The 26,676-nt window shown below is 42.4% G+C and overlaps 2 protein-coding genes across 3 annotated transcripts; both read left to right on the top strand.

Annotated features, from left to right (window-relative positions):
* Positions 1-3,872: 3,872 nt before the first annotated feature.
* On the top strand, positions 3,873-11,993 carry ARL6IP1 (ARL6 interacting reticulophagy regulator 1). Its single transcript, XM_024571554.3, has 6 exons — positions 3,873-4,029; positions 6,172-6,305; positions 6,766-6,885; positions 9,093-9,210; positions 9,798-9,882; positions 10,302-11,993. The coding sequence occupies exons 1-6, from the start codon at positions 3,991-3,993 to the stop codon at positions 10,418-10,420; spliced, it is 615 nt and encodes a 204-aa protein (XP_024427322.1). The 5' UTR covers positions 3,873-3,990; the 3' UTR covers positions 10,421-11,993.
* A 3,193-nt stretch (positions 11,994-15,186) lies between these two features.
* On the top strand, positions 15,187-21,378 carry RPS15A (ribosomal protein S15a). 2 transcript variants are annotated; one of them, XM_024571528.3, is made up of 5 exons: positions 15,187-15,277; positions 16,293-16,430; positions 17,062-17,141; positions 20,008-20,093; positions 21,246-21,378. In XM_024571528.3, the coding sequence occupies exons 2-5, from the start codon at positions 16,298-16,300 to the stop codon at positions 21,337-21,339; spliced, it is 393 nt and encodes a 130-aa protein (XP_024427296.1). In that variant the 5' UTR covers positions 15,187-15,277; positions 16,293-16,297; the 3' UTR covers positions 21,340-21,378. The 2 variants fall into 2 exon arrangements, with proteins under 2 accessions (XP_024427296.1, XP_045060419.1); XM_045204484.2 differs by lacking the exon at positions 15,187-15,277 and adding an exon at positions 15,555-15,579.
* The last annotated feature ends 5,298 nt before the right edge of the window (positions 21,379-26,676 follow it).

Here is a 26,676-nt window from a genome sequence, read left to right as displayed (position 1 = left end):
GGACATTCGCTGTGTTATAACCCCTAAGGGTTTGTGGCACTTTTCCTACCTTTTAGGCCTGGGTAACGATATTGCTATCCCTTCTTTACAAATGGGCACGTGGACTCTTAGAGCAGCTTTGTAGGTCCAAGGGTTAAGTTGTACAACGTGAACTGCTTGGAGTCTTTTGCTTTTTACAGGATTTGACTGGGCGTATTAGGGAAAAGGTGTTGGTTGTGCTAATGTAAAAATGTCATACAATTAGCTTAACTTTTGAAGATGGTAAACTTAAGGAATTGCATGTTCTGAAATGCAGACTTGTAGAATGTTATTTTCTTTCAAAACAGGCTGATATTTTTTCCTCTTTTCCTGACTTTCAGGAAAAAGCCTTTTTCCTCAGTCCCACTTTCAGCTCCTATTTAAAGTTCTTGTGTCAGTTACTTTTCTGTTTTAAATTTCCCTTATTTCCACCTGTAATGTCAGTGGCCACATCATACTTCATTTGTTAATTTACTTTACCCTTATTATAAGAGCAAATTGAGTTGAATTGAATCTTCCTTGTCCTAGTAAACATTGTATAAATTAAAGTGGCTTCTCTGTACAAAAGGTTGTAATGCCTTCTGATGGATATAATTTCGTGATTGTATTTAAGACTAAAAGTTGAATAAATCACACCAGCTTCCTGAAAATGTTCATAATGCATTGTTTGGAAAACAAAAATACATGCCTACTTTGTGCATATTTGCATTAACATGGCAAAGATTGTATGAAATACCTGTTTTTCAAAAAAATAAAGTCTTAAAAGACATAGCATTTAAGCTCTGAATTTATTGGTCGAAGTAGTTGCCAGAAAATGTAATTTTGCAATATGGATAGCTTTTTTTTTCTTAAGCATCAATACTTACAAAAATGTTTACAATAATTTTTTCTACCCTCAAAGTTATAAAGTATTTTTGAACAGCAGTAGAAATTTTACTTCAGTGAGAGTTAACATAAAATTATGCTTAATTTTGTCTATATTTAAAACTAGAACATTATTGACATGTACATTTCCTGGGATATAAAGCCTGAAGAAAAAATACCCAGTTTGCTTTACTGTGTGAAAGTTAGATTGTATTTGTTGCTGTCTTCTGACATGTTAGGAAACATCACGTCTTGTTTTTATAGTATAAAAACAAAGCTCAAAGCTACATTAAGGGTAGGTTTTCTTTCTTTCTTTCTTTTTTTTTTTTAAATTAGCCGATTGTAAAGGATCCTTAGAAACCTTGTAGAAGTGCCCCTGGGCTGTAAAGGTGCAGTAGCTCTGGGAACACCGTTCTTAAACAAAAGTACTCCTTGGAGAACCTGCTGCTTGAGCTGCTTCTATTTTTTTCACCTACCTCAATTTCACAAGTTGGTGTTCAAAAGTCTTCCTTCTTAGTTGTACATAGGGGAACTTGGGTGAAAACTAGAAGTGCTTCCCAAAGTAGAAACGTTGGGGGTTTTTTGTTTGTTTTTCTTAGAAAGGCCACTTTTGAAAGCCTAATAACTCTGTGGCCTCTTACTTGAAAGTGGATGGTCCTACTGCACCAATAGCAAAATTTTGCACTCAGTGCTCAGTATATTCACTAATTACACAGCTGTTGATTGGGACCTTTTTGTTTTGAAGAGAGAGGGAAGGGTCTGGCCCTCAAACTTCGTAGCTTTAAAATCTCCCAAAATGGGGTCTCTAGATCAGCTTGCTGCATCTTACCTGCCTGTAACCTATTTCCCACCCAGTGGTCCCCAACGTAGTACTTCATTGAAGAGTCCCTTTCCCTTGCAAAGGCTTCCCCCACCCCTCCACCATCAAGTGTTTATATCTGATCCAGATGTTTTATTTTTCAAAGATCCTTCTGAGGCAAGGAGATAACATAGGAAGAACTCAGACTGTGCTGCTGTTACCGGCCAGCATCTATCATCTTGGTTGCCAGGAATGCCTTTTAGCACTTAGGTAAAATGAATAGCAAACCAAGGCAGGGAGGAGGAGGAAGTCATGTCTCACCTGCTAACAGTCCTGAGCCTGGCCCGATAATATTTGCCAGGTGTTCCAACATCGTGAGAAACACTTTTGTTTGCACGAGGAGGGAAGTCCTTGAAATCCTATGTATTGTTTCCACTATCTGGGAAGGAAAGCCTTTGAAACCGTATTCATCCCAAGGCCTGAAAGTGGGGAGAGGGTCCACGGTACCCAAAGAAGCCCATACAACAACTTTGGTAAATTGCCTGCCTCTGGTCACTATCTGTTTTACGAGGGAGTCCCTAGTGCTAAGAGGAAGAGCCCATAAAAATCTTTGGGTACTTGCCCCAACTTTAACGGCCTCCTGTCATGTATCTGTTTTACAACAAGATGAACACAGAAGGATTTGGGCTAACAGACCCCCACACAAACCTAAGTTTGGATAGTCACGTCTGTGCCCTCCCCCTGAAAGATGACACCACATTTACCCTCCCCTCCCTGGGGAGGCTGACACCATTTTTACCTGTCAATATGTAACTTCTTTACTTTCATTGTTCCAACTATGTAAGTCCTCAGAACAAAAGACTCTCCTGGCTCTCTGGCCACCTGGCCTCAGGCCCCTTGGGGGGCTTGCCACCCTGGCCTTTGGCTGCCCTTACTTTCACTGCCCTGTTGTACCCTGATGCCTTTCACTCCGTCTGCCCCCCACCATACCTAGGTCCGTTCTCTTCCATGGGAACCGATCACTAATAAACCCTAAATGCAGGCTAATAGATGTGCTGATCTGTAATTCTTTACATGAATGGGCAAGTAGAACCAGGTCTCTCCTGTCAACACTACCCTTTCTTGACATTCATAATGCTCCTGTACCCCTGGCTTTCTGTGTTCTGTAGCTATACTCTCACATTTCTTTACGCCTTCTTTGAACTCAAGAACCCGGTAGTTCTGTAAGGAATGATTTTAAAACAAATTTAAATTCGATGGTGTAATATAGATGAGTATAAAAGGATAAAATGCTGTAAGTTAAAAGCTTGGTAAGTTTTCCTAAAACAGACTGACCAGGTGAACATTTGGCATGATTTTGTTTTGAATAATGAAAAGCAAAGCACTTGTTAATCCTGGAGAGAAAAGACCTAGAAGTGCCTCAACACAGTTCATGTAGATCCTAAATTGCTTATAATTTCCACAGCTCATAAGAGGGTTTACATCTTTCCTTAAGCATGACCCCTGATGTCAAAACTAGCACTTTTGGAGAGGGGGCTCGTAGTTTCCTAACTCAGGTGCCCCAGAAAGAAAGACCCTCGTATAAGCCAGCTTTATAAATCCGTGCATTTTTCACGAGCTCTTAAACTAAGCCCAGACCCCCCGCCCGTATCCCCACCCCCGCAATCGAGCTAAGGCCTTTTCCCTAATGTGTAGGGAGGGAAAAAATGCAGAAAATCCACATAAATAGCTCAAAATGTAAGGAGGTGGGCACCAGTCGCAGTCACAAATCTGGGCTGACCCAGGCGACCAGAGCAGGGATTAGAAGATAGGGCCGCCTAGGGGCACAGCAAGGTCAGGGAAACATGCCCATCTCTGCCTGATACTGCGTGGATTATTTCTTCGAGAACTAAATTTCAGAGTCTCCTTAGCTGCTTTGAGATTCAGCAGAAGATCCAAGAGATACCCTGGCGGCCAATCCTGGGGATACTAGAGCCCGGCCAAGCGAGGAGCTGCAGCTGTTGAACCGCTTTCGAAAGGCCTGAGATGGGCCGTGCACATCTCCTGGCCGCTGATTGGTCCTTTTCTGTCCCCGCCCCCTCAGCCCAGCGCGGCCTCTCTCTCCTTTGACCTCTATTTCAAGCCCTGCGCTGGGCAGCGGTTGGTCCCACTCCCCTATTGCTTGGGTTCGATATGCCCAATGACGAACGGCCTTCGCGGGGGCTGTCGGGAAAGGCGGCCGGCCTATATAAGCGGTTTGCTGGGCGTGTCGTCGCATTGGAGTTGCTGTGCTTATCTCTGAGCAAGGCTGGTGAGGCGGCACCTTGGGGATGATGGCAGAGGGAGATAATCGTAGCACCAACTTGCTGGTGAGTGCCGGCGCCGCTTCGCGAGAGAGCCGAGCGGGGCCTCTGTACTTCTGAGGGCTCCACCGGGCGGAACTGCGGCCTCGTGTCTGTAGCCCGCGGCGGCCCCGGCCCTCGTCTCCCGGTCTCCAGGCGCCGGCGACAATCCCTGCCCCTGGGGCTTCTTGGGTAGCTTCTGCTTGGAGGTCTCTAGCCGTGCCTACCCCTAACATTCCCTGGGAAAGGGGCGAGGGGGGCGCGTGATCGGTCGTCGTGAATATCGGTTGAGGAGGAAGTGAGAAAAGGGGGACTGTGACAAGTCTTGGGTGTAGCCTGGGGCAGAGGACCGCGAGGTGACTGTCGGGCGCATTTGGGGCCTAGGCCCCAGTCGTAACCGGATTTCCCCGCTTTGATCTTAACCGGGATGCCCTCCGTTCTTTTTCTCCATACTTGGGCGGGTGTGGAGGATCACAAGGGATTGCAGAGGATTTCTCTAAGGGCCGGCATAGCTTAAAACGGCAGAGGGGCAGCGATTCACCGTAGAGAACTGGGAGTGGGGTCCAGCTGCAAGGACAATGGGAGGTGCAGGCTTTTGTCTGGAATTTGTCGGTCCAGGAGTCACAGGACGACTTTAGAATAAGCAGGGGTCCTAAGGAACTGAAATGAGGTTATATCACAGGTGTACAAAAATTTAACCTCATTACGAATTTCACAGCACGCTCTAGGCAAAAACAAGAAAAGTCCGTGCATTTTCTCCATTGCCTTTCCTCAGGAAAAGGGGGGTCACACACCACAACCACAGTGAATAGAAGGAGCAAAGGATTTAACTTTTGATTTTTGATTTCCCAATACCCAGGTGTAAGGAACTTGGGGATTTTGCCTGCCACACACACACACACACACACACACACACACACACACACAAGGAACTTGGGGATTTTGCCTGCCACACACACACACACACACACACACACACACACACACACACACACACGCCCCCGCCCCCGCCCCCGCCCTCTCTCCGGTGAGCACAGTGAGCCCCAGCCGGGATCTGTTCGAGAGCACACAGAGGTTGCCCGAGTTCCCACAGCCATTGGAATGGCCGGTGCTGGACTGGAGCTCAAATACTCTTTCCAGCACAGCAGTGTAACTCTAAGGAGAACAGGGCCCTTGGCTCTGGATTTCCTTTATTCAGATCTCTAACCTCCGTGTATCTGTTTCCTCATCTGTAAAATGAGGATAGTAACAGCACCTTTTATCTCGTTGGGAGGATTAAAGTATAAGCATATAACACACTTAGATATTCTTTCACATAGGAATCTTTTATTTAACTATTTAAGTATGGTATATAAAGTCAGAAATATTGAGGACTCCTGGGGGATCAGTGCGGCACAGATAGCACTGTCCCATCATTTGCATGTTTTCCTGAGACATTTATAAGGACATGTGGATTTTTTGTTCCAATTTCTTTTCCCTCTACCAAAATCAGCTGAAGGGCTTTAATGCTACATTAGCTCATCCTGGAAGTCAAATGGTCAGCTTTTCAGAGAAATGTGAAGTCTAATCAAAGTGTCCTGATAAGTGTAAGAAGCACTGTAGAGGAGATATATATTGAGCTTAAAATGCCTCATATAATTTGATGAAAGTAGTTTTCTTTAATTGCACAAGTGATGTCAACATCTAAATGATTCCATTACACAAAGAGCTATTTTAGAAATTGAGTGCCTGTAGGCAGAGGCTTTCCTAATGGACTTAGAAGTAGGGATTTAAATCAATGAAATGACAAAACAACAGATCAGTTCCAACCACCTGAAATGAGCAAATATAACGTGATCTGGGTACTGTGCTTGGTAGTACATAACTTTAGGAAAGTTAGTTAACCATTCTTTAATTGTAAGATGGGTTTTAATTATCTCTATCTTATGTAAAGAGTGTCCCAGTTCTTAGTCATGGAAGGTGACCATTAAATAATGGGGTTTTTTTTTTCCTGCATGGATTTCTGTCATTGGTACCAAAATTGTAGTTTTTAGAAACTAATTTTTAAAATAGTGATTTGGTTAACAGCTATTTGATACGCTTGATGGCTTAGAAGAGTTTTAACTCTCTAGGAACCACAGAAATGCTGAGAGTAGTAAAATGATGGTTTTAAATGTTGATCATATATAGGCTGCAGAGACTGCAGGTCTGGAAGAGCAGCTGCAAGGATGGGGAGAGGTGATGCTGATGGCTGATAAAATCCTCCGATGGGAAAGACCCTGGTTTCCACCGGCCATCATCGGTGTGGTTTCTTTGGTGTTTCTGTAAGTGAGCTATGCAGTTACTTAAGATTGTGCTTATTAATAAGGGCTCAAGTAATACACAGCCTCCATTTATGGAAGTGTCTTAAGTCTTTTGTAAAGAATAATCTGTAAAGAATACCTTTTCTTAGAGCAGTTTGCCTAGTTTTCAGAATTTGTAGTACTTATGTGAACTCGGTAACATAATACAGTTGAATAAATCAGTGACTCTTAAACCGTTTGGCCTTAGAACCCTCTACAATCCTAAAAAGTATTGAACACCCCAAAGAGCTTTTTCCTCTTGTTATTTACATTACAGCTATGATGTTGTCATATCATAAAGCTTCCAGAAAACCACTTACGAGAAAATTAGATTGAAAAGGGCAAGTAACATCTATGACAACCAGAGAACTAAGTGAATAAACGTCTTCACTTAGGAAAAATGGCTATGTTTTTCTAACCTTTATTAATTTTTTTTTAACAGGACCATCTACGGTCTAGATCCATCTGTTCTTTCCGGTGTTTCCTGTTTTGTTATGTTTTTGTGCTTGGCTGACTACTTTGTTCCCATTCTAGCGCCTAGAATTTTTGGCTCTAATAAATGGTAGGTGGCATGATGATTTGGCATTCTAATTTCTGAGAAGTTACCCTGTTGGCTGTGATTAGTATGCTGTGATTTATCACAGAGAGCTGTCTAACCATCAGATACCTAGGGGTTAGAGTTACTGTTTTTAGTGAAGAGTATTTTAGCCGTTTCACATATAAATCATGAATTTCCAGTACTTACATATCTCCATTGGTCTTTTATAATCTTTTATTTGGACTTTTTTTTTTTTCCTTTTTAGACCTTTCTATTGAAGTGAAGGTCCCTTTTAGGTAATGTTTTATCAAAGATTGTTGAACTCATATGAGCTTTCCATAAAAGTAGTACATTTACATTTTATATTTATTTTTGTTAATATTTAAGATAGCATATTAATTTTACAAGTTATTCTTGAATGGATATGAAAACAGTAACTGGTAGATTTTTGTCCATTTGTTTAGCAACTATTTATTGAATGTCTACTTTTATGTTCAGCACTGTTCTGGGTGCTGTGAATTATTTTGATTTTTAAGATTGGCCTTGGTGTAAGGTTGAGAACATCGAAGCGGTACAGTGGTAGTTGAATGCATAGCAAGTGCTTCAGAATAGGTTCAAGTTGTGTATATACAAGTGGGTTGTTGATTTCATTTATACTATTCTTTGAGTTAGTTGCTGAGTTCCCAAGATATAGTTAAGTGGCTATGGATCATATTAAAGTATTTTAACTTCTCCGTAATGTTGCATTTCTCACTTTTCATCCAAATAATGAGCAGAACTGGGGGTCGGAATAGATTTTTTTCCTCCCAGCTGCTATTTTCCCTCAGTTGTTTATTTTAATTTGATTAGTCTATTTGTGCCTTTAGCTTTTTATTCCCCTGATAATAGCGAATTATAAAATAATTCTTAAAGGGGAGAATTTCAAATGTAAGCCCTTGGATCTTTGAGAAAAATTCAGGTGTTTGGGGGAGTTTGCTTAAGTTACGGGATAATTAGTTATATTTATTTAAAGATGTTTCCCCCATAGCAGAATGGGTGAGTATTAGAAAATGTCCTTTGAGTTGAATTGTTTTTCACATGCAGTAATGAATTATGCTGCTTTTGGGGGGTGTGATCACACTAGTAATACTAGTAATATACTAGTAATATACTAGTAATCACACAGTATAAAGATTTAACAAAGGGAATCAACTTCTGACCTTGATTTTATTAGCCAGCTGACATTATAATCTGCTAATTCATAATTTCTGGAGAAAAGTTTTCAGAAACAAACACTGAGTTTCATGGTAGTCAGTATGTGGCTCGGTCTTATCGACAGAGCAGTTTTACTGTTTGATCCTTATGGGGAAGGAAGAACACTGTTGATAGCCATAATCAGCCTTGACTACAGGCAACCTAGAGGTTGAATTGTTTGCAAGAAGTTCCAGGGCTCAGCAGAAACCCTCCTACTGTATCTTTTGCTGCAGTTTCACAGGGAGGAGAACTGGAGGAGAGAAGACAATATATCCCCCAGCACAAGGCCTGTTTTATAATAGCAGCCATTATAGCCACATAGCAAAGACAGTGCAATGGCAATTTCTATCAGAACCTCCGCCCTCCCCCGATTGTAAACGAAAGGGCTTTCTTGGAGGATCTTGTAGTTTTACTGATGTTTTGTTTGTGAGCATAGTATTTCTCAATGGGACTAAACTTAGACTGGAGTTGCGTGTTGCTGCTGCCTTGGCATCAAATGTATGAAGCCCAGTTGTGGGTATTAATGCTGTGAATGCCGATAGTTACTGTCTTACTGAAAAGTGCTCAAGTAGAGCTGTTTGAAGAAACTTCATGTCTTCCTCAAAATAGTGGGACTCTGGTGGGCTGTAACCCAGGATTCACTAGAATCTGAAAAATAATACAGCAATAGAGAAATTAATTTATACTGATTTCTGCGCAGCCCATAGTAGTATGAGTCTCTTGTTACTGTCACTAACAAAATGTGGCTTCAGCACCGTAGAGTACCGTTACTTTGTACACATACACACTCACACGTATGTTTATGTGAAAACTTATTCCTGTGCCATCTAGGGTGTCTTATTGGTACAAGAACTTTTTCACCTTTGTAAGATAATGATGAATCATTATTTTTTATTTAGGTTTTCTGTAGAAGATAGCTTTTTAAATATGAGAGGATGATGTATTTCTGTTTACTATAGAGATTTACTTACAGTAGAGGGGGGAAATTCTTTTTCCAGGACCACTGAGCAGCAGCAACGATTCCATGAAATTTGCAGCAGTCTAGTAAAAACTCGACGCAGAGCTGTGGGCTGGTGGAAACGCCTCTTCACGCTAAAGGAAGAAAAGCCGAGAATGGTACTTTTTTGTTTTGGCCTATTCAAGTAAAGCAAAATTTTAAGATTCAGTCAGTTTTTCTTCACTGTAATATAATGATAGCCTTTTGTGTGAATAGTTATATTTTGATATTATCCATTCGTGTAATTCCTCTTGAGTACATTCATAATGCATATCTGCATTAGCCTGAGTCCCTAGAAGTTAAAATTACATTTTATATATAATTTATATTCTAGTGGAGTGAAAGATTTTTTTTCATACTGAAATAAAGTAAAAGACATATACTTAGAAAGCATTTGTTTCCTTAATTCAACTTCACTTGAAGTTACTATGTGGCATTATTAATTGTAAAAGTAGTATAATTTCTGTTATAAACTGTTTAACTTAAATATAGAATTACAGTAGTTCAAGAAGGGTGTGTATCCAAATTCTATAAAGCAGGTCTATTGGAGATTTCTATGGGTTTTATATAATATAAAGATACTAAGTATTTTTAAAGAAAAGTGGTAATAAAATCTGAATCATTTTCCAACTTTTGAAACAACCTTCTAAAGTTATGCTTCTTAGCCCGTTTCTAGGAGTTGATGCATTCTTATTTTTATTACTAGTACTTCATGACCATGATCATTTCTCTTGCTGCGGTTGCTTGGGTGGGACAGCAGGTCCACAACCTTCTTCTGACCTACCTGATAGGTAAGTCTTTGAGGACAGGCACATCCTGGGCAGTGAAGTCTAACTGGAACTTAGTGAAACAAATATGTTCACGCTTACCAAGTTTAAGGCACTGAACAAGGAACTGGGAGTCTGAAAGGATTAATAAAACTCAGATCCTTGTTTGCAGGGAGCTTGTGGTCTTGCGGAAGCTAAGACAGAACATAATAACCAGGGTAGAAAGAAATGTGCAGGAGGTAAAAATAAGCAGTGTGTGTCATCTGAGGTTGGGAGCTATGATAGCTGAAGTTTCTAGAGGTAAATATCAACAGAAGTAATGGATTCCATAGTTCTTCCTCCCATTAGAATGCCTGATAGTCTGGGAAACCACCTTCTCTAGCATGTGATAACATTAAAGAAGTAAATGGCTGCCTCCTTAATTTTGTTTGTTTATTTTTAAGTGACTTTCTTACTGATGCTTCCTGGACTAAACCAACATGGAGTCATTTCGAAGTACATTGGAATGGCCAAAAGGGAGATGAACAAGCTTCTTAAGCAAAAAGAAAAGAAAAATGAATAACAACTTCATTCAGTGTGATTAATGGCGTGTATATTGATTGTCCTTGGGAACAGTTTCTATTATCTGGATACTAAAGTGTTACAGAAGTAGCTCTTTGCTCTCACTCCTTCTGCCCTTAGTTACTAGAAAATCAGACTTGCCACACAAGGCTTTTATACTTAGTATCTTCGTGTCAAGTGTATCTGGGTGCATTGTCATCAGTTGGCCTTATATGGACAACTCACTCATGAATACAACTTGTTTTGATTTTTCTTACCCAGGGTTAATTGAATTCTTATAGGCAGCTTCCTTTAAAATAAAATAGTGGTGTATCTCACCCTTTAGTACAGTTAGCAGTGACTTTGGATAATTGTTCGAGTTGATCTTTGCTTGCTTAGATATGAGGTGTAGCGGTCTGTGGTTACAGAAAACTGGTTCTACTGCCTACTTCCACAGTCTGCGTAAAAAACTGTCTGGCTTCATGAATACAGAGACCAAGTTTGCCACTTCCAATGAAGAAACCAGTGAAGATTCATTCCCCATTCTGTTTGTATGCCATGGGAGAAGAATCCTCATAGAATAAAATGAAATTAATTACATGCCCTCGTATATGTTGGTTTCTCCCTTGTGCAAAACTTAGCAATTTGTAGAAAATACTGATTCTTCCTCTGAAATGGGGAATATGACAGACTTAGAACTCTGGTCCCCTTACACTTAGCATTCAAGTTAGTAGGTCCTTAAAAGCTTTTTAATAGCAATCTTCTAAAAGCTTGGATTTAGGATTTTTAGCATACTTTTAATTTCAGATTTCAGCTGTCTAAAACTAAAGTACATTAGAGATGAAGACTCGTGCCTATGACTTTTACTCCAAGACCAGCTAATCAAGGACAGAAGTCTTACTGTTTCATCAGGATTCAGTAGAAAATAATCTTATCCTACTGATTTTTCAGTTCTCATCTTATGGTCATGTTGGCTGCTTTGGTCACTGTAGATCTGGCCTAGGAGGTGGTGACTACGCTGGCATCTGACTTTTTCCCTGACTATTTCTCTGAAGAATACGAGGGCTGTTGGTGAGAGCAGACTTTGGGAGATAATGGATGGCCTTGAGTCTGTAGATACTTTGTAAGTCTTGGAAAGCATCTTAGTAGCTAGAAGTTTAGAGTAGAAGTCTGTGGAATGAACCTCTAAGGGCCAAAAATGTGACATATTTGGGAACAGGTCTTAAACTCTAATTAATTAGCTGTAATATAGTTTTGTGAATTTATTGCACTGATGCTTTAAAACCTGGACTCTGTGGTATGGTGTATCTGTCCCTAAATAAGTGTTGTTTTCTTCCCTTCAATATTGCTGTAAACAGTGGCACTCATGTAGCATATGTTTGATTTTTCTTTTTAATGTTTCATATGAAAACTACAAGCTACCTTAATTTACATGTGTTTCCTCATTGTAAATAAGCCTGTTGTCTTATCTGGATCTTTTTTTCCTATATACATGGTCTACCAATTTAACTACTTTTGTGGTTTTAATCCTGTATTGTTATTGTTATTATTTCTTTGTTTTGTGAAAAGGGGAAAAAATAAAAGCTGGAATCCCTTTTTGTGTCCTTTCTTTCTACCTTAGCCAGTACAATATTTACATGGGTGGATTTATGGATCCGATGGAAATTTGGGTTTTTTTTACATAGAACTCAAATTGTATGTTTTATCATTGGGCCTCACCAGCTATACTTAGTGGATCCTGGGAACAGATTAAATCAAATTAAATTCTGAGACCACTGACCCCTGCAAAAAAAAGGTATGGATTCTTCTTTGGAGCCCCCTGGGGGGTTTGGTTTGGTAATGTCCAGAAAAGAAGTCTCAACCCGAAGTCACCACAGGTGGTCTCCTGATGCTTTGTAATGCTGGATTTCTACCACATACCTGTGATTACATCTTGGCCCAGTCTCATTGGTTAGCTTTCTTCTGAAGCCATCCTGGCTACCCTTGCGCCAGCTCTGGCCACAGCAAAAGTCCCTTGTTGACACTTGCCCTGGCATCACCTCCAGTGGAGGTCCTGTCATCCCAGAGTTCACAAAATGTCGAGAGGAGGTCATTTGGAGTTGTGCTGAAATGATTGTAAGAGAGGTGATTTAATGCAAGTTCACTGTTTACATGGTTGCCATTTATTTTAACAGACCATGCACAATCCTATTTGTAGCCCTCTCGGCAGGCTCCAGTTTGCCTATAGCATAAATCTTGAACTTGTAATCAAGGCGGTTTGTTTATAGTTGGCCCTCTGCTCCAATTCTACTCCTCTACCCTATTTCCCAATTCCAACCCTGCCATTATGAGATTTCTGTTCACCTTTATTTCATGCCCTCCTAGTTCTTGGAGCTGTTGCAAGCCTACAGTATCTATTGCTCACACACACACGTTTTGGGATAAGGTAGACCTAGATCCAAACCCCACCAAGTTACCTAGTAGTTCAGACAAGTAACCACTTTTTGTCCCTTTGACTTAGAATTCTAAGGTTGAGTCAATTTAAGATTGAACTTCATCTTCTCATTTGTGAAATGGGGATAACAGCATAGATCTTACAGGGGCAGTATATAATCACATTTATTGTTTGGAGGATTCAATAAATTAATCTACAAGAAACAGTGGCTGTTACAATTAGTGGTTGGTAGTACCCTTCACAGCACAGATCAAATTGCACTTCCTCTGTGACAGCTAAAGCAACATCCCAGGCCACCTCTGCACTTCTCTATGGCACGTTGCCCCCTATACTGTGTTATCTGGAGTTCTGTCTCCCCTACTGTGATCTGCACCTCTTAAGGGCAGGGACTTGTTTTTGTCCCCTCAAACCTGGCACATGATATTTTGATGTTTGTTCAATGAATGGATGAATGAATGAAGTGTATTAAGAGATTGTGGATGGTGCTCTTTTTCTATTTATGGTAAGTCTCTAAGTAAAGTGGGTTTATTCACTTAACCACCCATGGCTGCTAAGGCCCTCAAGGTGAGCTCCACATTTTTAGTAAACAAAACTTTTTTTTTACATAAGTGCACGGGAATCAGTTCTTTAAGGAAATTTTCATTTAAAAAGCAAATGGCCCTTTTGTAATGTATATTTAATCAGAGAATTCTATATCCCTGAGATATCCAAATTGGGAGATTTGCTTTCCGGGGGTTCGCTGAGGATTTGAGAAGTGGGATGTGGTAGGCAGAGGCTTTTATACTAACGAATGTTAATGTTGATGAGCACTTACTCTGCCAGATTTTGTATTAACCTCTTATGAATTATTTCACTTATCCTCACAGCAACTTCAAGTGATTGGTGGTATCATCCCCATTTTATAGATGGGGAAATGGATTTGCCATTTACTTACTCATTTTGTACCTATATATCATCTATCTATCTCCAAGGCCTACTATGTGCCAGATATCTTCTCTGGTAGCTATGAGTACAGGGACGGACAAACTTAACTCCCCGCTTGATTGGAACTTAATGTGGACAGAAAATAAATGCACTTCCAATTTTTCAGGTGGTAAATGCTATAGAGAAAAATTAAGCAAGGCCATGGGGACGGGACAGCTCGGTGGCTGTACATTTGTGTTACTGAATAGAGAGCTGAGGAAAGCCAGGGAGCAAAACACCTGGCTAACTGGGGGAGAAGTGTTCAAATTAAAGGGAAAAGCAAATGCAAAGGCCCTGAGGTGGAGTATGCTTGGAGTGTCTGAGGAAAGGCAGGCCAGGGAGAATGATGGGCTAAGAGGTCTGGTGTGTGGTGCAAGGAGGCAGGTGTGCACTTCAGGGGCGACCTTGTAAACTTGGTAAGGAATTTGCATTTGACAGGAGCCCTTGGAAAGTGCATGATCTGACTGTTCCAGTTTTGAAAAGGTCTTTCTGGCTGCCATAAGACCAGGATGGTGGAGGATAGGGTAAGGGTGGAAGCAGTGAAATAAGGAGGGTATGAGTAACTGGCTTCAAGGTCACGCAGCTCCAGAAAGAGGTAGAATTCACTCCCTTGCATCTGATTAGACGCCTGGGCTTCAAGCAGTAGTTACAACTCCCTGCTCTTTCGGTTGCCGAAATATATTGCACACCTACTACGTGACAGATGTGCGAGCCCATTGTCACCATTATCTCATCTGACTCTCAAAGTAACTTTTAAAAGGCAGGGATTGGTTTACATCTGGGGAAAGTTCAGAGAGGGTAAGAGACATATAAACTGGTAATTGTCCGGGTGCAGAAGAGCAGAAAAAAGCCACTGGATCAGAATCCTGAATGTTTATTTCGAAACATTTGTGGCTTTCATCCAAACTGTGTTTCCCAGAACTCGAAAGAAACGTCTGGAGCCCTAGTAAATAACTTCTAAGATTTAGGGAGAGTCAAAAAATATTTTTGACTGCTTTGAAGATGTAATGTATATACCTTTCAAACAACAAAACATAATTGTATAGGGAGAACGGCAAGTCTTCCATCCCAGTTCCTAATGCCCTGCTCAGAAGCAATTACCGATTTCTGTAGGTCGTTCCAGAGACACTATACATACGTAATATCAAAATCTAACCTAAATGGTGAACAGTTAGTGCAATAAAAATTAGCAAATATCTAGGCTCTTGTTGTCAGTTTTTAATTTTTACAGATTAAAGTGCTAAAAAGGAATGGAACCTCCGACTGATACCTTACATTTATCCTCTACCCGTGCCTTTACCTGGGAAGGTCGATTCTATCGACTCTCTATTGCCCACCGCTGAAGAGGCTCCGCCCTATGCCCGCCTCTTCCACCAGTCCTCCCTCCCAGAGGCACTTTGAAAATCTCGCGATAGTCTTCCATCTTCCCATAACTCCGTGGGCTCGCCCCGCCCGTCCTCTTTCCGCCATCTTTCCGTGCCGGTGAGTACCTCTCTGTGAGCCATCCAGCATCATCCGTCAGTTATCGGCGCCATCCTGCTGTCTCAGACTCGACTTCTGTGCTCTGCGAGGATGCCGGGGCTTGTCTGGGCTGGGGATACTGGCCTTGAGGGGGCCTGGGCAGGCGTAGGGGAGAGTCATGCTCGGTCGCCCCACGCTCAGTACCATGGGGAGCTGGCTTACAAGGCACAGGCCACAACGCTGGCGGGAACCGGAGCTTTCGACCGCCCGGAAAGTTGGTAGTCCCCGGCTCGGTCGGCGGCGCCAGGATCTTCTCGTAGTGGGTGAGGCAGCGCCTTGGCACGGGGCGGCGGGAAGCGTTGGGGACGGTGGCCATCGTGGGCCGTGCATTAGTGCGGGCGCGCTGGGAGGTTGGGCGGCTGGGGACACGGAGCAGGGAATACTGCCTGGGGTGGCAGTTGGGTGGGAACTAACCTGGGTTTTCAGTGCTTTAGGGTTTCCCTTCAGGCTTTCTTGAGCTTGAGGAAGCAGGTTGGATACCTGCTGGTGGTACTTGAAGCATGGTTTGGTCTCCATCCTTAGCTTCGACAACTTTTCAGAACTCTTGCAGTTCGTGCCCATTGGGCTAGGGTCCATTCTTGTGCATGTAAAATGATTCTGTTTGCTTTTGTGATGATGCTTGCTGTTGGACACAATTTCAGATGTCACAAAGACATTTTATTCTTAACACTTACGGGATAAGGTTGACACTGAGCTGATTTAAGGGACAGTGTTAAAATACTAAATAGTACAGGTGCTGCTGGATTTCAGAGTTAGGAAAAATTGTCAGTGACTCTCAGCTTCCTGTATGAAGAACTGACCGACCATATGATATTTTAGTTTTGTTAGCTGACATTATGCTGGGGATGTTGAGAAGCCAGCCTGCTCAGAGATAGGAAAACTTAGTCGTGACAGAGACAGAAGAAAGAGGATGTGGAATGATTGGGTCCTTGTTGATGCTGGCAGTGATGGTAAAACTCTTGTCTTCCCTGAACAGCCATAATGGTGCGCATGAATGTCCTGGCTGATGCTCTCAAGAGTATCAACAACGCTGAAAAGAGAGGCAAACGCCAGGTTCTTATCAGGCCGTGCTCCAAAGTCATCGTCCGGTTTCTGACTGTGATGATGAAGCATGGTAAGTGTTGCTGTGTTTTATGTTTTGATGTACAAAGATACGTAAGGAACCGAGCCTGTAGAAATTGTGGACTGGGACGGAGGGGGAGCCTGCTGGTCCCAGTACCTGGGGGTTGTGTGCAGTAGACCTGTGCTGTGGCCAGGATGGTGTGGAAAGATGATGCTGTTCAAGAAGCATTGAGTAGGTTAGGACTGTTGAAAGGAGGAATGAAGTTTGTGGCTTGCCCTGCTCGGTATCTGGGGTTTACAGTGTCTTTCAGCTGTAACGTCATTGAATGGGCTCCTGAGCTCTTCTAAGAGCATTGGGATGGAAAGGATTGTTGCACGTCTGGGACACAAGGTAGTGTTTGGGAGTGGGGAGCTATGAAGGAGCAAGGGGAAAATAATCCGCTTTTGAAGAATTGCAGGGTGGGTTTTGGGTCCTGCCCCCTGAATTTTAAGTTTTTTATTAGGCTGTAAAAATTAGTCCTGATTCAGAGGAACTAAGCAGCTTTTCTCAAGCTGCTTAGAGAAATAACTGAGATGAGGGAAAGGAGTCCGGTAGGCAAGCAGCAGGAATACTAGAAGAGCATAAATATTCAGGTCTGTCAAGTTGATATCTGCCATTTAACACAATCAGTTATGTTCTGTAGGCTACATTGGCGAATTTGAAATTATCGATGACCACAGAGCTGGGAAAATTGTTGTAAACCTCACCGGCAGGTTGAACAAGGTAAGAATTGATTATTTTCCACATTTAAGAATGATCTTACATGGTGTTGACATTGCCCTTGTAAAACTGAATAGTGGTGTGGTGTGCTTATTTTACCTAGTTGGGTGAAGACTATTACGTTAGGAAGTGATTAAAGTTATTAAATTTTATATCACATTTTACTTCATTTGTTCTCCAGGGTTGCACTTGTTCTGGAATTGTTAGTTGACCTAGTGTTTGTGGAGTATGAGCCGCCTGAAGGGCTATACGGGGGAGTTGAGGTGAAGCTGGTGGTCTTGGTATTTGAATCTTGGGGTGGTTCACTGCCTGCCTCACTGACTTGAACTTGGGTGGCCAAAGCCACTAATCCTCAGTGTAAACAACTTTTGTCCTTCCTCTCTTGGTGATTTTGTTGGGTTTTTGAACCGAATAGGATTCTCTAACAATGTTAATTCTTCTCTTTTTCCTGGCATAAGCTGTATATATGTCTCTGAGGGCTGTGTTCCCTGTCAGTTTGAGTTGTCAGTGTAACTTAGTGGATCTGTTTGAGCCATTTGACTTTGTGGTTTAACTGATTTGCAGGTATTTTGGGAGCAGGTGTCTGTTAGCTAAGTCAGGGTCCCTGAGCTGTCAACCCGCTATCTGTGTTCATGTTTGTAGCTTTCAGATTTGCAGGGAGTCTGAGACCCTGTAGTCCAGCACAGATGGGGAGGGGGAGCAGGCCCAGAAATTGAGTCAGATTGATTGGTAAGGTTATTTCCTCGCCCAGCAACTTCTTTTAGAAAGTTGCTCCCTGTGAACTTGGTTTACGTGTGGATGGATACTGAGTGGTGTTAGATGAAAACTACTTTGGTGAACCTTGTATGAAAGATTTGAAGGGTTTTCTAGGGTAACTTAGAGCATGTCTTGTTTTCTAGTTAAAACCATTAGGCCACCACCCCAAAGAAAGAGAGTTCTTGAAGGAGAAGAAGGTGTGTCATTGTTTTTTCCTATTTTGGGGAGTTAGGAAGCTTGAGATCTGAGCTCTGCTCAAGGTTTCTCAGTTGCTTGGTAACCAGTGGGAGACCAGATAGTTTTATAGCACATCTTAAAACTGTCCTGTAGAAAATACATAAAACTGAAGGAAAGAAAGAAAGCCAACCTCTTTAAGTGGGAGAAGGGCTGCATACCAAATTTGAACATTCACTGTACATAATGACTTGAGAAATAAGTTCCAAAAGAGCATTTCCCTAATGGACCTCATTTGTGGCATTCTTGTTCTGTGGTATACTGGTTTGAAAAGTTCTGGCTAAGAGGTAGTTGAAATCCAGGCTCTGCCACTTAACTGTCTGCCTTTGGGCAAAACAGACCTCAGTTTTCAGCTTCTCTGAGTTTGTCTTCCTCATTTTTGCCTGTTTCTTTTGTCCAAGAGGTAGATATACCCTTACTGTGGAAATGTGGGGCTGGGAGGAAAGGTAGTATTTAAAGACTGTACATGAATAAACAAAATTCTGGCCTTGAGCCCATCCTCTTAAGATTTATCTGATTTGGGAAAGATGTGCTGCTTTAATTCTATTTGAATGAGAGCGATTTTTCTACTGGAATAAAAAACCTGGATACTGTGGAATGGAGGCCTCTGAAAGGTCTTTCATTGTAGGTTGCTTGGAGAACTGGTTTTCCGTATTCCTGTATTTTTTTCCATCCACTGCGAGATGGAATCAAGTGACATCATAGCTAATAGGAAGTAGTAGGTAGGCTTTCTAGCATAGGGCAGTTGGGCCTAAGAGGCCCATTTTCAGTTTCTGTGGATTCAAACCTCTACCTAGGGAAGTGTAACTACTCCGAAACTTGGGTAAGTTCTAACTTCATAATCTCCTTCAGTTTACTGTTAAGCATTTTGGAATTTTTTAATGATTGTCTGGTATGGGTGTGCACATAACTGTCTACCTGCTTTCTTAGTCGTCTGGAGTTTACACTTTGATGGTACTAATCCTGAGTGTTCTCACATGATCATTTCTTGTGTGTAAATAGTGGGGGCCTATCTGCATTGATATTCTTAGGTGTGCTGGTGATTTATAAGCACTGGTATAAGTGGGGTGGCCATACTGGGCTCTAATTAAAGAGGCTCTTGATCTCCCCAGCTTTCATTTTCCAAAGCCAGCTGATTAAGTCAGATACCTTATATGAACTCATAGGTAAATCACGTAGCTTGTTCGTAGATGTTTGAACATGTATTGTGTTTTAGGATTTGTGTACGATTGAGTGATTGAAGTATTGTGCTTTGGCTCTTGGAGAGCTCTCACTGGGAGAGGACAGTTGCTGTGTCTCAGTAGCAAACAGGTGGGATAACGTTAAGATCTCTGATCTTTCTGCTTCCCATCCATTTTGTCAGATGAGTTTGGAAAGCTTTGCCTGGGGTTTTAGGGAAGAATAAGCCTCGGAAGTATTTAGTGATAATTTATTGGTGTGGAGCAGTGTTCTTAAATTTTAGCTTAGTGCCTGTGGAGCTTGTTTCTTAGAAATTCTAATATGTTGCATATTTCGTTTATAGGTGAAGGATTTGAGACCCTACCTAACCATATTATCCTTACTATGTAAAAAGTTTTGACTGCAGTTTTGTCTAAGACTTTGTAATGGGACAGCTGTCCAGCCTGTGGGGAGGGCAGGGTGCACGCTGGTGACCTGGCACTGCCATGTGTCCTGCCTCTTTTGACTTTCTCTGTGCTGTGCTTTTTTTCCCTGGGTTGCACTGTCATAGTTTAGTGTGTTTCAAATGGCATTTATGTCAAGTACTGTACCTTAAATGTTGGTTGGTTTGTATGACTGTTTAGCGATTAGAAATGCTGTTTTGTGTTACTCTTCTGTTGTTGATGAAGTGTGAACATTGTTTTATGTTACGCTTTTACAGTGTGGAGTAATCAGCCCCAGATTTGACGTGCAACTCAAAGATCTAGAGAAATGGCAGAACAACCTGCTTCCGTCTCGTCAGTTTGGGTAAGTTGATTTTCCTCATTTAAAATAAGTTAATGCTAAAGATGACTGTGATGCAGTTTGACAAGCTGAGTTTTGTCTTTTGTCACAGCAGTGGGAATTGTGTTCATGCTCAGCCTTCTTGACTCAAGGATTTAGCTGTTGTCACAGTTCACATGCTAGTGTGAGGGTTCAGATTCTGAGAGGCATATGAGAGCTGAGGTTGAGAGAGAGCAGATTCGTGTCCCCTTTAATGTCTGCTCTTTTGGTTCAGTGCATATAGTTCATGTTCATGTGTGATGTGATTTCCTGTCCTGTGGCCGAATCACTTCTGAACTCCAGGCCTCTGGGGAAACTCAATTTGAAAATTTTCATCTTTGGTAAGAGGCCGAATTCAAATCCTTGTTTTCCTACTTTAAAGCTATGAATCCTTGGGCAAATGATAGCCTTGATATCTTCATTTATAACAGTGGTAATAGTTTTCTTAAAAGCTCTGTTATCAACTGATTTAATTCTGGTAAAGCACTTTAGGGTCTGGCAGCACTTGTTTTATGGTTAGAAACTTAAGCCCTGCTGTCCTGTTTGGTGCTGTGGTTGGATTTACTCCCACTTTATGGTTACTGGGTAGCAGGTACAGTGGTAGGAGCGAGTCATTTCTAGCTGTAATTGTGATCCTGATTTCAATGCCCGCAGTTGGCATATATTGTGTGCCCTACTTGATTCCCGTAGTAACCCAGGAGATAGGCCAGGTGGGACTCCCATTGTCCAAGTGACTGTACAGTAGTTTGCCTGCGGTCATACATTTGGTAAGTGGCAGAAGCAATTCCATCCAGTTCGTAGCAATACTTTGATGTTTTAAACGCCATGTCTCCTTACCTGAGAGCAGAAAGTGACATTTTGAAGATGGGTGCAGTCTTTGTTTTCAATTAAGCTTAATAGCATTGTTTCTCTTTGTGAGCCCAGGGCAGAGCTGTGTGAGTTTTAAGTCTTTGGTTCCAGGAGTTGTGCCTGTGCACCGCCAGCCTGTGTAGGCACTATCAGTCTCTGTCTGTTATGGGAAAGTATCTTAAGCACTGATGAATGTTGCTGCTTTTCGGTACCAGAAATTGGCTTTATGTTGAACTATTTAGGAAAAACTCACCAGCACTTTTTTTTTTTTTTTTTAACTCTCCATAGTTTCATTGTACTGACAACCTCAGCGGGCATCATGGACCATGAAGAAGCAAGACGAAAACACACAGGAGGGAAAATCCTGGGATTCTTTTTCTAGGGATGTAATACATAAGTGCAAATAAAATGCCTCAGTGGACTCTGGTGCTTCACTCGGTCGTTTCGAACGTGACAGCAGAGTAGCAAGAGCTCCGCGGCGGTTTGCAGCCTTTGTATTAATTGGTGAATGCTGTTTCCCTGAAGTGAACAAGAAAATCTTGGCTGTGATAACTCCACCGTCACCCTCGTGGCTCAGCACGGGAGGGTGTCTGGCCCTGGGTGGCTGAGTCTGGGTTGGGGTCCAAGTGATGAAGCTGTTCCCTTCTGGGGTCTTATGTCAACCCTGGCAGGAGTGGTGCCTTTTTTCTTGTTTTTAACTTGATACAATACTCACTTCATGCGCTGTTAACTGCCCTGAAAATATAAGGTTAGTTCACTACATAAGTGTTTATAAGGAAGCAGGCAGGAAGACAAACAGAGCCCACAGCTCACTAAGACCTCAAAGTAAATTTGGATGGCATGTCAGTAAGATTTTAGCAATGTGTGTTCGTAAAGTGGCATTTAAAAAAATGAAACATCTTTTTAAAATTGTAGTTGTACTATAAACCTGTCACACGTGTCTTCCTGGGGTTGGGGTGAATGAGTTTGCTATGCTAGACCACTTTACCTGGGAAATGCTGGTAAACAGGTCAGCCACCAAACAGGGCAGGATGGCTCCTGTGAAATAGCCCAGGGCTCCACCCTCCTTTTCTGAGAGCAGTACTGTCCAGGGTAGACTGTAACGAGCTACACGTGTAATTAAACTTACTAGTAGCCACACAGTAAAAAGAGACATTGGGATTGATTATTGTTTTTTAACATTTCGTCTTCAGAATGTTAAAATTTGAACATGTAATTGATACAAAATGAATGGAATTTTACTTAGTAATAAGTCTGAAATTATTTATGTTATATGTTACTTTACACTTAAAGCACAATTTAATTGGGACCAGCCACTTAGTGACCACATGCGGCTGGTATTTCACATTGGAGAGTATGGGCTATCCTCTTTATTTTTGATAGGACTGGTTGAGTCTGGCCAAGGAGAAAAGAGGCTTGGAAGAGAACCCAGCTACTGGACAGCTAGCCTGCTGTATTTGCCTGACATGGGAGTGGAATGGATGGGGCAGTTCAGAGCCTTACATAAAAGAATAGCAGCTACCTTGGCTTCTAGTCACGTGGGCCGAAGTAGAAAAACAGCTGCCAGATTGTAGGTCTGATTACAAAGCATCCAATAGACCTAATAGGAAGTGGTGTGAGGTGCCAGCGGTTGTTTGATGCTGTATAGGTTTGATTCGATTGTCTTCAGAAAAGTGTGTTTCACTGTTACCTATTGGGGTTATTTTGGTAACTATCCTGTAGGGCTACTTTCTGACTGATGGGTCAGGCAGTTCTCAGCACTCTCTATTTCAGCCTGTGTGGGGATGTTGAATCATCACTGACCTGGTGTACGGTGATTTCCAGCAGGTGACAACTGAGTCCTCTCGTTCTGTCAGAAGGGAGAACCTACCTCATCGGGTTGCTAAATGAGTGCATGTAAAACAACCCAGGGCCTGCATTCAATAGCTTAGTAACTTCCTGAAAGGAGGGCCTGTTGCAAGATGTGGCAATTAACAACCCCATTTGGTAGGCTCCACCTGCTTAAATGTTAGGAATTGAGAGAGGTCTGGGTCTGAGGCCTCTGATGTTCCAAAAGCCGTGAGTGATTAACATGTATTTTGGGGTTCAGCAGACCAAGCACTTGACCATCATACTGTTTTATTTGTAAGACACAGAGGTGAGTTCATAATAATCTTCAAAGAGCTGATAGTTGATTTTTTTCCCTTAATGCCAAGATTGTAGACTCCAGGAGGACAGGATGTGTTTTTGTTAACTTGCATCTGGTCACTAGCGTGATGACTGGCCCAGAGGGGATCCTCAATTTATGTTGAGTTGAATGAAACTTACTGGGCACTGACTACAAATACTAAAATAGGCAAGAAAATAGCCCCATTTGCCATCAAGATAACAGTGGACATCCTGTGTACTTTGAAATGGTTAGGGTTGGTAAAACTGGGTTGAAAAAAAATGGGTGACCAGTTGGTTAAACAGCATATGTTCTTTGGATTAATGAAGGAGCAGATGAGAGGGCCTTGGTCCCTGTTTCTGAGTCCCAGTGAGAACAATTCTAACATGACCTGGGGCTGGTTGGGGCTGGACTCAGGTTTTGAGGATCTGGACAGTTTAGGTGCCTGCTGGCAGGATGATTTATTTGGCTCAGGCCTTCCCTCACAACATGCTGTCACGGCAGACCTAGCAGTTGGGGTTGTGTATGAGTTGAGCATCCCACCAGATGCACCAGAGTCATAGCGTTGAAGAAACCTTAGCACATATCCAGACCCTTGATTCATAGCCTAGAATCTAGATGGATGTCAGGGACACTGAAGTTGACAAATGCAAAGTTGACTTGCATGCATTTTTCTGGAGAGACAGCTTTTGATCAGAGGCTGAAGGAAATGAATTCAAAGGGTCAAAAAAACCACTGCCAAGGACATCCTCCACATAGTGCATGAGTGCATGTTGTGTTCTCCTTTGGAGGCTGTTCGGCTTACCTGTGAGAACTGGTACCTCAGGTAACAGTGTTGGGTAGAACAGTCAGTTCTCTGGGCAAGGTGGAGTTGCAGCCTTTCTTGGTCGGCCTACATCTCAGACATGACTTCCTTCTCCCCAGGCCAGAAGTTTACTTTGCATTCCTGACCCCAAAGACAAAATCTGATTCTCACTTGGCTTTCCAGTCTAATCCACTGCTTGGACACGTATGTGCCCCACCTCTGGGACTTTGTTTGTGGCTCACTCTGCCCAGAATGCCTTTTCCCCAGAGAAGTTCCTAAGAACCAGGTTACATGCCACTTCCACCAAAAATCTTCAAAAGGAACCTGTGTTATATGTTACCTTTTTTTTCTCTTAAATATGCAAATGCCTAAATAAGATAACAGTGCTTGTTAGATGTTTACTATGTGCCAGGCATGGAACTAAGCTTTATGGTATCTCGTTTAATCTTAACAGTGCTGTATCATGGCTCCTACTGACTCCACTTTTTCAGGCGAAAAAAATGAAGCACAGAGCTGTGAAGACAACTCTGTGTCTTGTCTGCTAGTTAGCATCTGTTCAAGATGCTAACAAATGGCAGAGTTAGGATTTAAATGCTTTTAAATTATAGACAACCTGTGACCTGGCCCTTACTGTGTTCTGTCGTGCATTCTTGTCTTCACTGTAACTAGTGTGTGTTAGATGTCCAGGCAACAGGAATGGGTACTAGGGCAAAAACACAGTCCATGTCCTGGTTGTAGCCTGTTAATCAGACAGGTTGAGTCCTCCACAGCAGGAACCCGGTTCCTCTATCCACAGCATCCAGCCTATCAGGGATATCTGCAGGTTTAAAGTCATCTCTGACCCTCGTGGTGGGAGAGCAGTCTTCTTAAAGTGGAATGATACGCAGTGCTATATAGTGTTCAGTCTATAGAATTACATAGACCCGAAAGTAGGTCTTACGGCAGCATGGAGTGGAGTTGGATGTGGGCAGGATTCAGTTCTAGGTCACTGTCCTTGCACCCAGTTACCCACCTCTACGTTTCAAGTAATCTAATAGGCAGTGGGGGTGCTGAAGACCACACAGAAGATATGCCAAAAAAGGCAGTAAAAATAGGGTTAAGAAAGTGGACTTTGGTCCACCTGGGTGATCTTGGGTCAGTTGCCTGTGTGTCAGTGTCCTCATCTTTAATATAGGGATAATAGCAATACTTCCTGTAGTGGTTGTGAAGATTAAATACAATGATTGTGAGGTGCTGCAGTGGTAATTAGAGCTGTTTGCAAAATACTCAGGTTCTCCCCCTGCCAGGAACATACACTTTCCATGTGACTAATTCTGGGCAGTGAATGAGCTGTGAGCAGAAGTGGTGTGTCACTTTCATGCTGGAGCGTATAGTGGCTGGTGTGAGATCTACCTCTTGTCTCGGCTGTGGTGATGGAATCTGTGCCAGTTAATGGCCGCTCCATTCGCCCAGGCCTGGGTGTGAGGGTGGCAATGCAGAGCTCTAGCGCCAAGCAATGGGAGTATAGGAACAGCAAAAAGTCACCTGTGGATTCACGTTTGTTACTAACCTGATACAAATGGCTAGAGCAGTCTCTGAAATTAGTAAGGGCTGAAGTTACAGAAAGGAAAAGGATGGGATATCAAGTAAAAAAAGGAATTGGCTGCCTTTGAGCCATGGCAGGAGACTGTCCATCACACTGTTTTCAGGGTGGCTTTTCCCATTACGTTCTCTTGCCCTTCTCTTCCATGCGTGCACATGGTTCTCAAAGGCTCCCAACTCCTAGCCCTCTGACAGGTACTTAGCCCTTGTGTCAAACCATGTTGAAGATACCTTAGGATATTTTGAACTGGGGAGCTGTGAGGTTTATCTCTTTAAAATGATGGAAGTAGTAAGATAAGATCTTGAGTTCTTCAAGGTATTTGAGTCTGGCTGCCAGTTCCTGAGATGCAGCTGCACCCCTGCCCTTCCGATATTTGTGTTCCTTGAGCAAGGATTAACAACCTCCTTTAAAAAAGTACCAGTTTGAGCTAAATTTAAATTTAGTTAAAATAAATTAATAAAGCTAAATTTAAATTTGCTGGTTTGAGCTAAATTCTAGTTACTTGCAAACTAACAACTCTCCCGACTCTCACTGATCTGCTCTGGGACTGCTTGGGGATCGATCTCATCCTCTGTCAGGTGGGGGTCAGGATACTGGTGCCACCCTGCTTATTAGTGCTCTTAGTTGGGGGAGAAAACCCACGTTAGCGAGTTTATTGAAGGATAAAATGTAACACGATCTCTGAAAGGACCAGAGAATTAGTTTGGAGGCTTTGCAGCTGGAATGGTATCTCATTTTCCTGCTGGCCCATTCCACTGGAGAACCCTGCTGCAGCTGTGTCCATACACCACAACCCCCTGTTATCCTGTGTCCCTAACATGCTCCTGAGTTCTGTGCCTCGGCTATTTTCGGAGGCTTGAGGTTTCTCGATTACCCTTACTAGAATAACTGGTACTGTTGGCATTTTGGGTTGGGGTGGAGGCTGTCCTGTGCATTGTAGGATGTTTAGTAACAGTCTTGGCCTCCCCACATTACATGCAAGTAGAGACAAAATGTCTCCAGACATTGCCAAACTTCCCTGCTGGGCAGAATCACCCTGGCTGGAGAAGCATTGCTCTCTTGGATCGAAGGTTCACAGCCTAACTAGCTGCGAGCAGACAGTGCCAGTGCCAGGGCAAGAGGTTAGAAAGAGGCCTGTGTGTCCTATCTCTGTGCACTTACAAGTTATAAATCAGGCTAACAAGCT

The sequence above is a fragment of the Desmodus rotundus genome, chromosome 1, assembly GCF_022682495.2.
Source record: "Desmodus rotundus isolate HL8 chromosome 1, HLdesRot8A.1, whole genome shotgun sequence".
Classification (NCBI taxonomy): Eukaryota; Metazoa; Chordata; class Mammalia; order Chiroptera; family Phyllostomidae; genus Desmodus; species Desmodus rotundus.
This window is presented reverse-complemented; position numbering and strand designations above follow the sequence as displayed.

Excerpts from the sequence above, each read along its gene's own strand:
- ARL6IP1 (XM_024571554.3), top strand. The coding sequence starts at position 3,991 with ATGATGGCAGAGGGAGATAATCGTAGCACCAACTTGCTG. Across the intron at positions 6,886-9,092 it reads ATTTTTGGCTCTAATAAATG|GACCACTGAGCAGCAGCAAC; the intron begins GTAGGTGGCATG and ends TTCTTTTTCCAG. Across the intron at positions 9,211-9,797 it reads AGGAAGAAAAGCCGAGAATG|TACTTCATGACCATGATCAT; the intron begins GTACTTTTTTGT and ends TTTTATTACTAG.
- RPS15A (XM_024571528.3), top strand. The coding sequence starts at position 16,298 with ATGGTGCGCATGAATGTCCTGGCTGATGCTCTCAAGAGTATCAACAAC. Across the intron at positions 17,142-20,007 it reads TCACCGGCAGGTTGAACAAG|TGTGGAGTAATCAGCCCCAG; the intron begins GTAAGAATTGAT and ends ACGCTTTTACAG. Across the intron at positions 20,094-21,245 it reads CTTCCGTCTCGTCAGTTTGG|TTTCATTGTACTGACAACCT; the intron begins GTAAGTTGATTT and ends AACTCTCCATAG.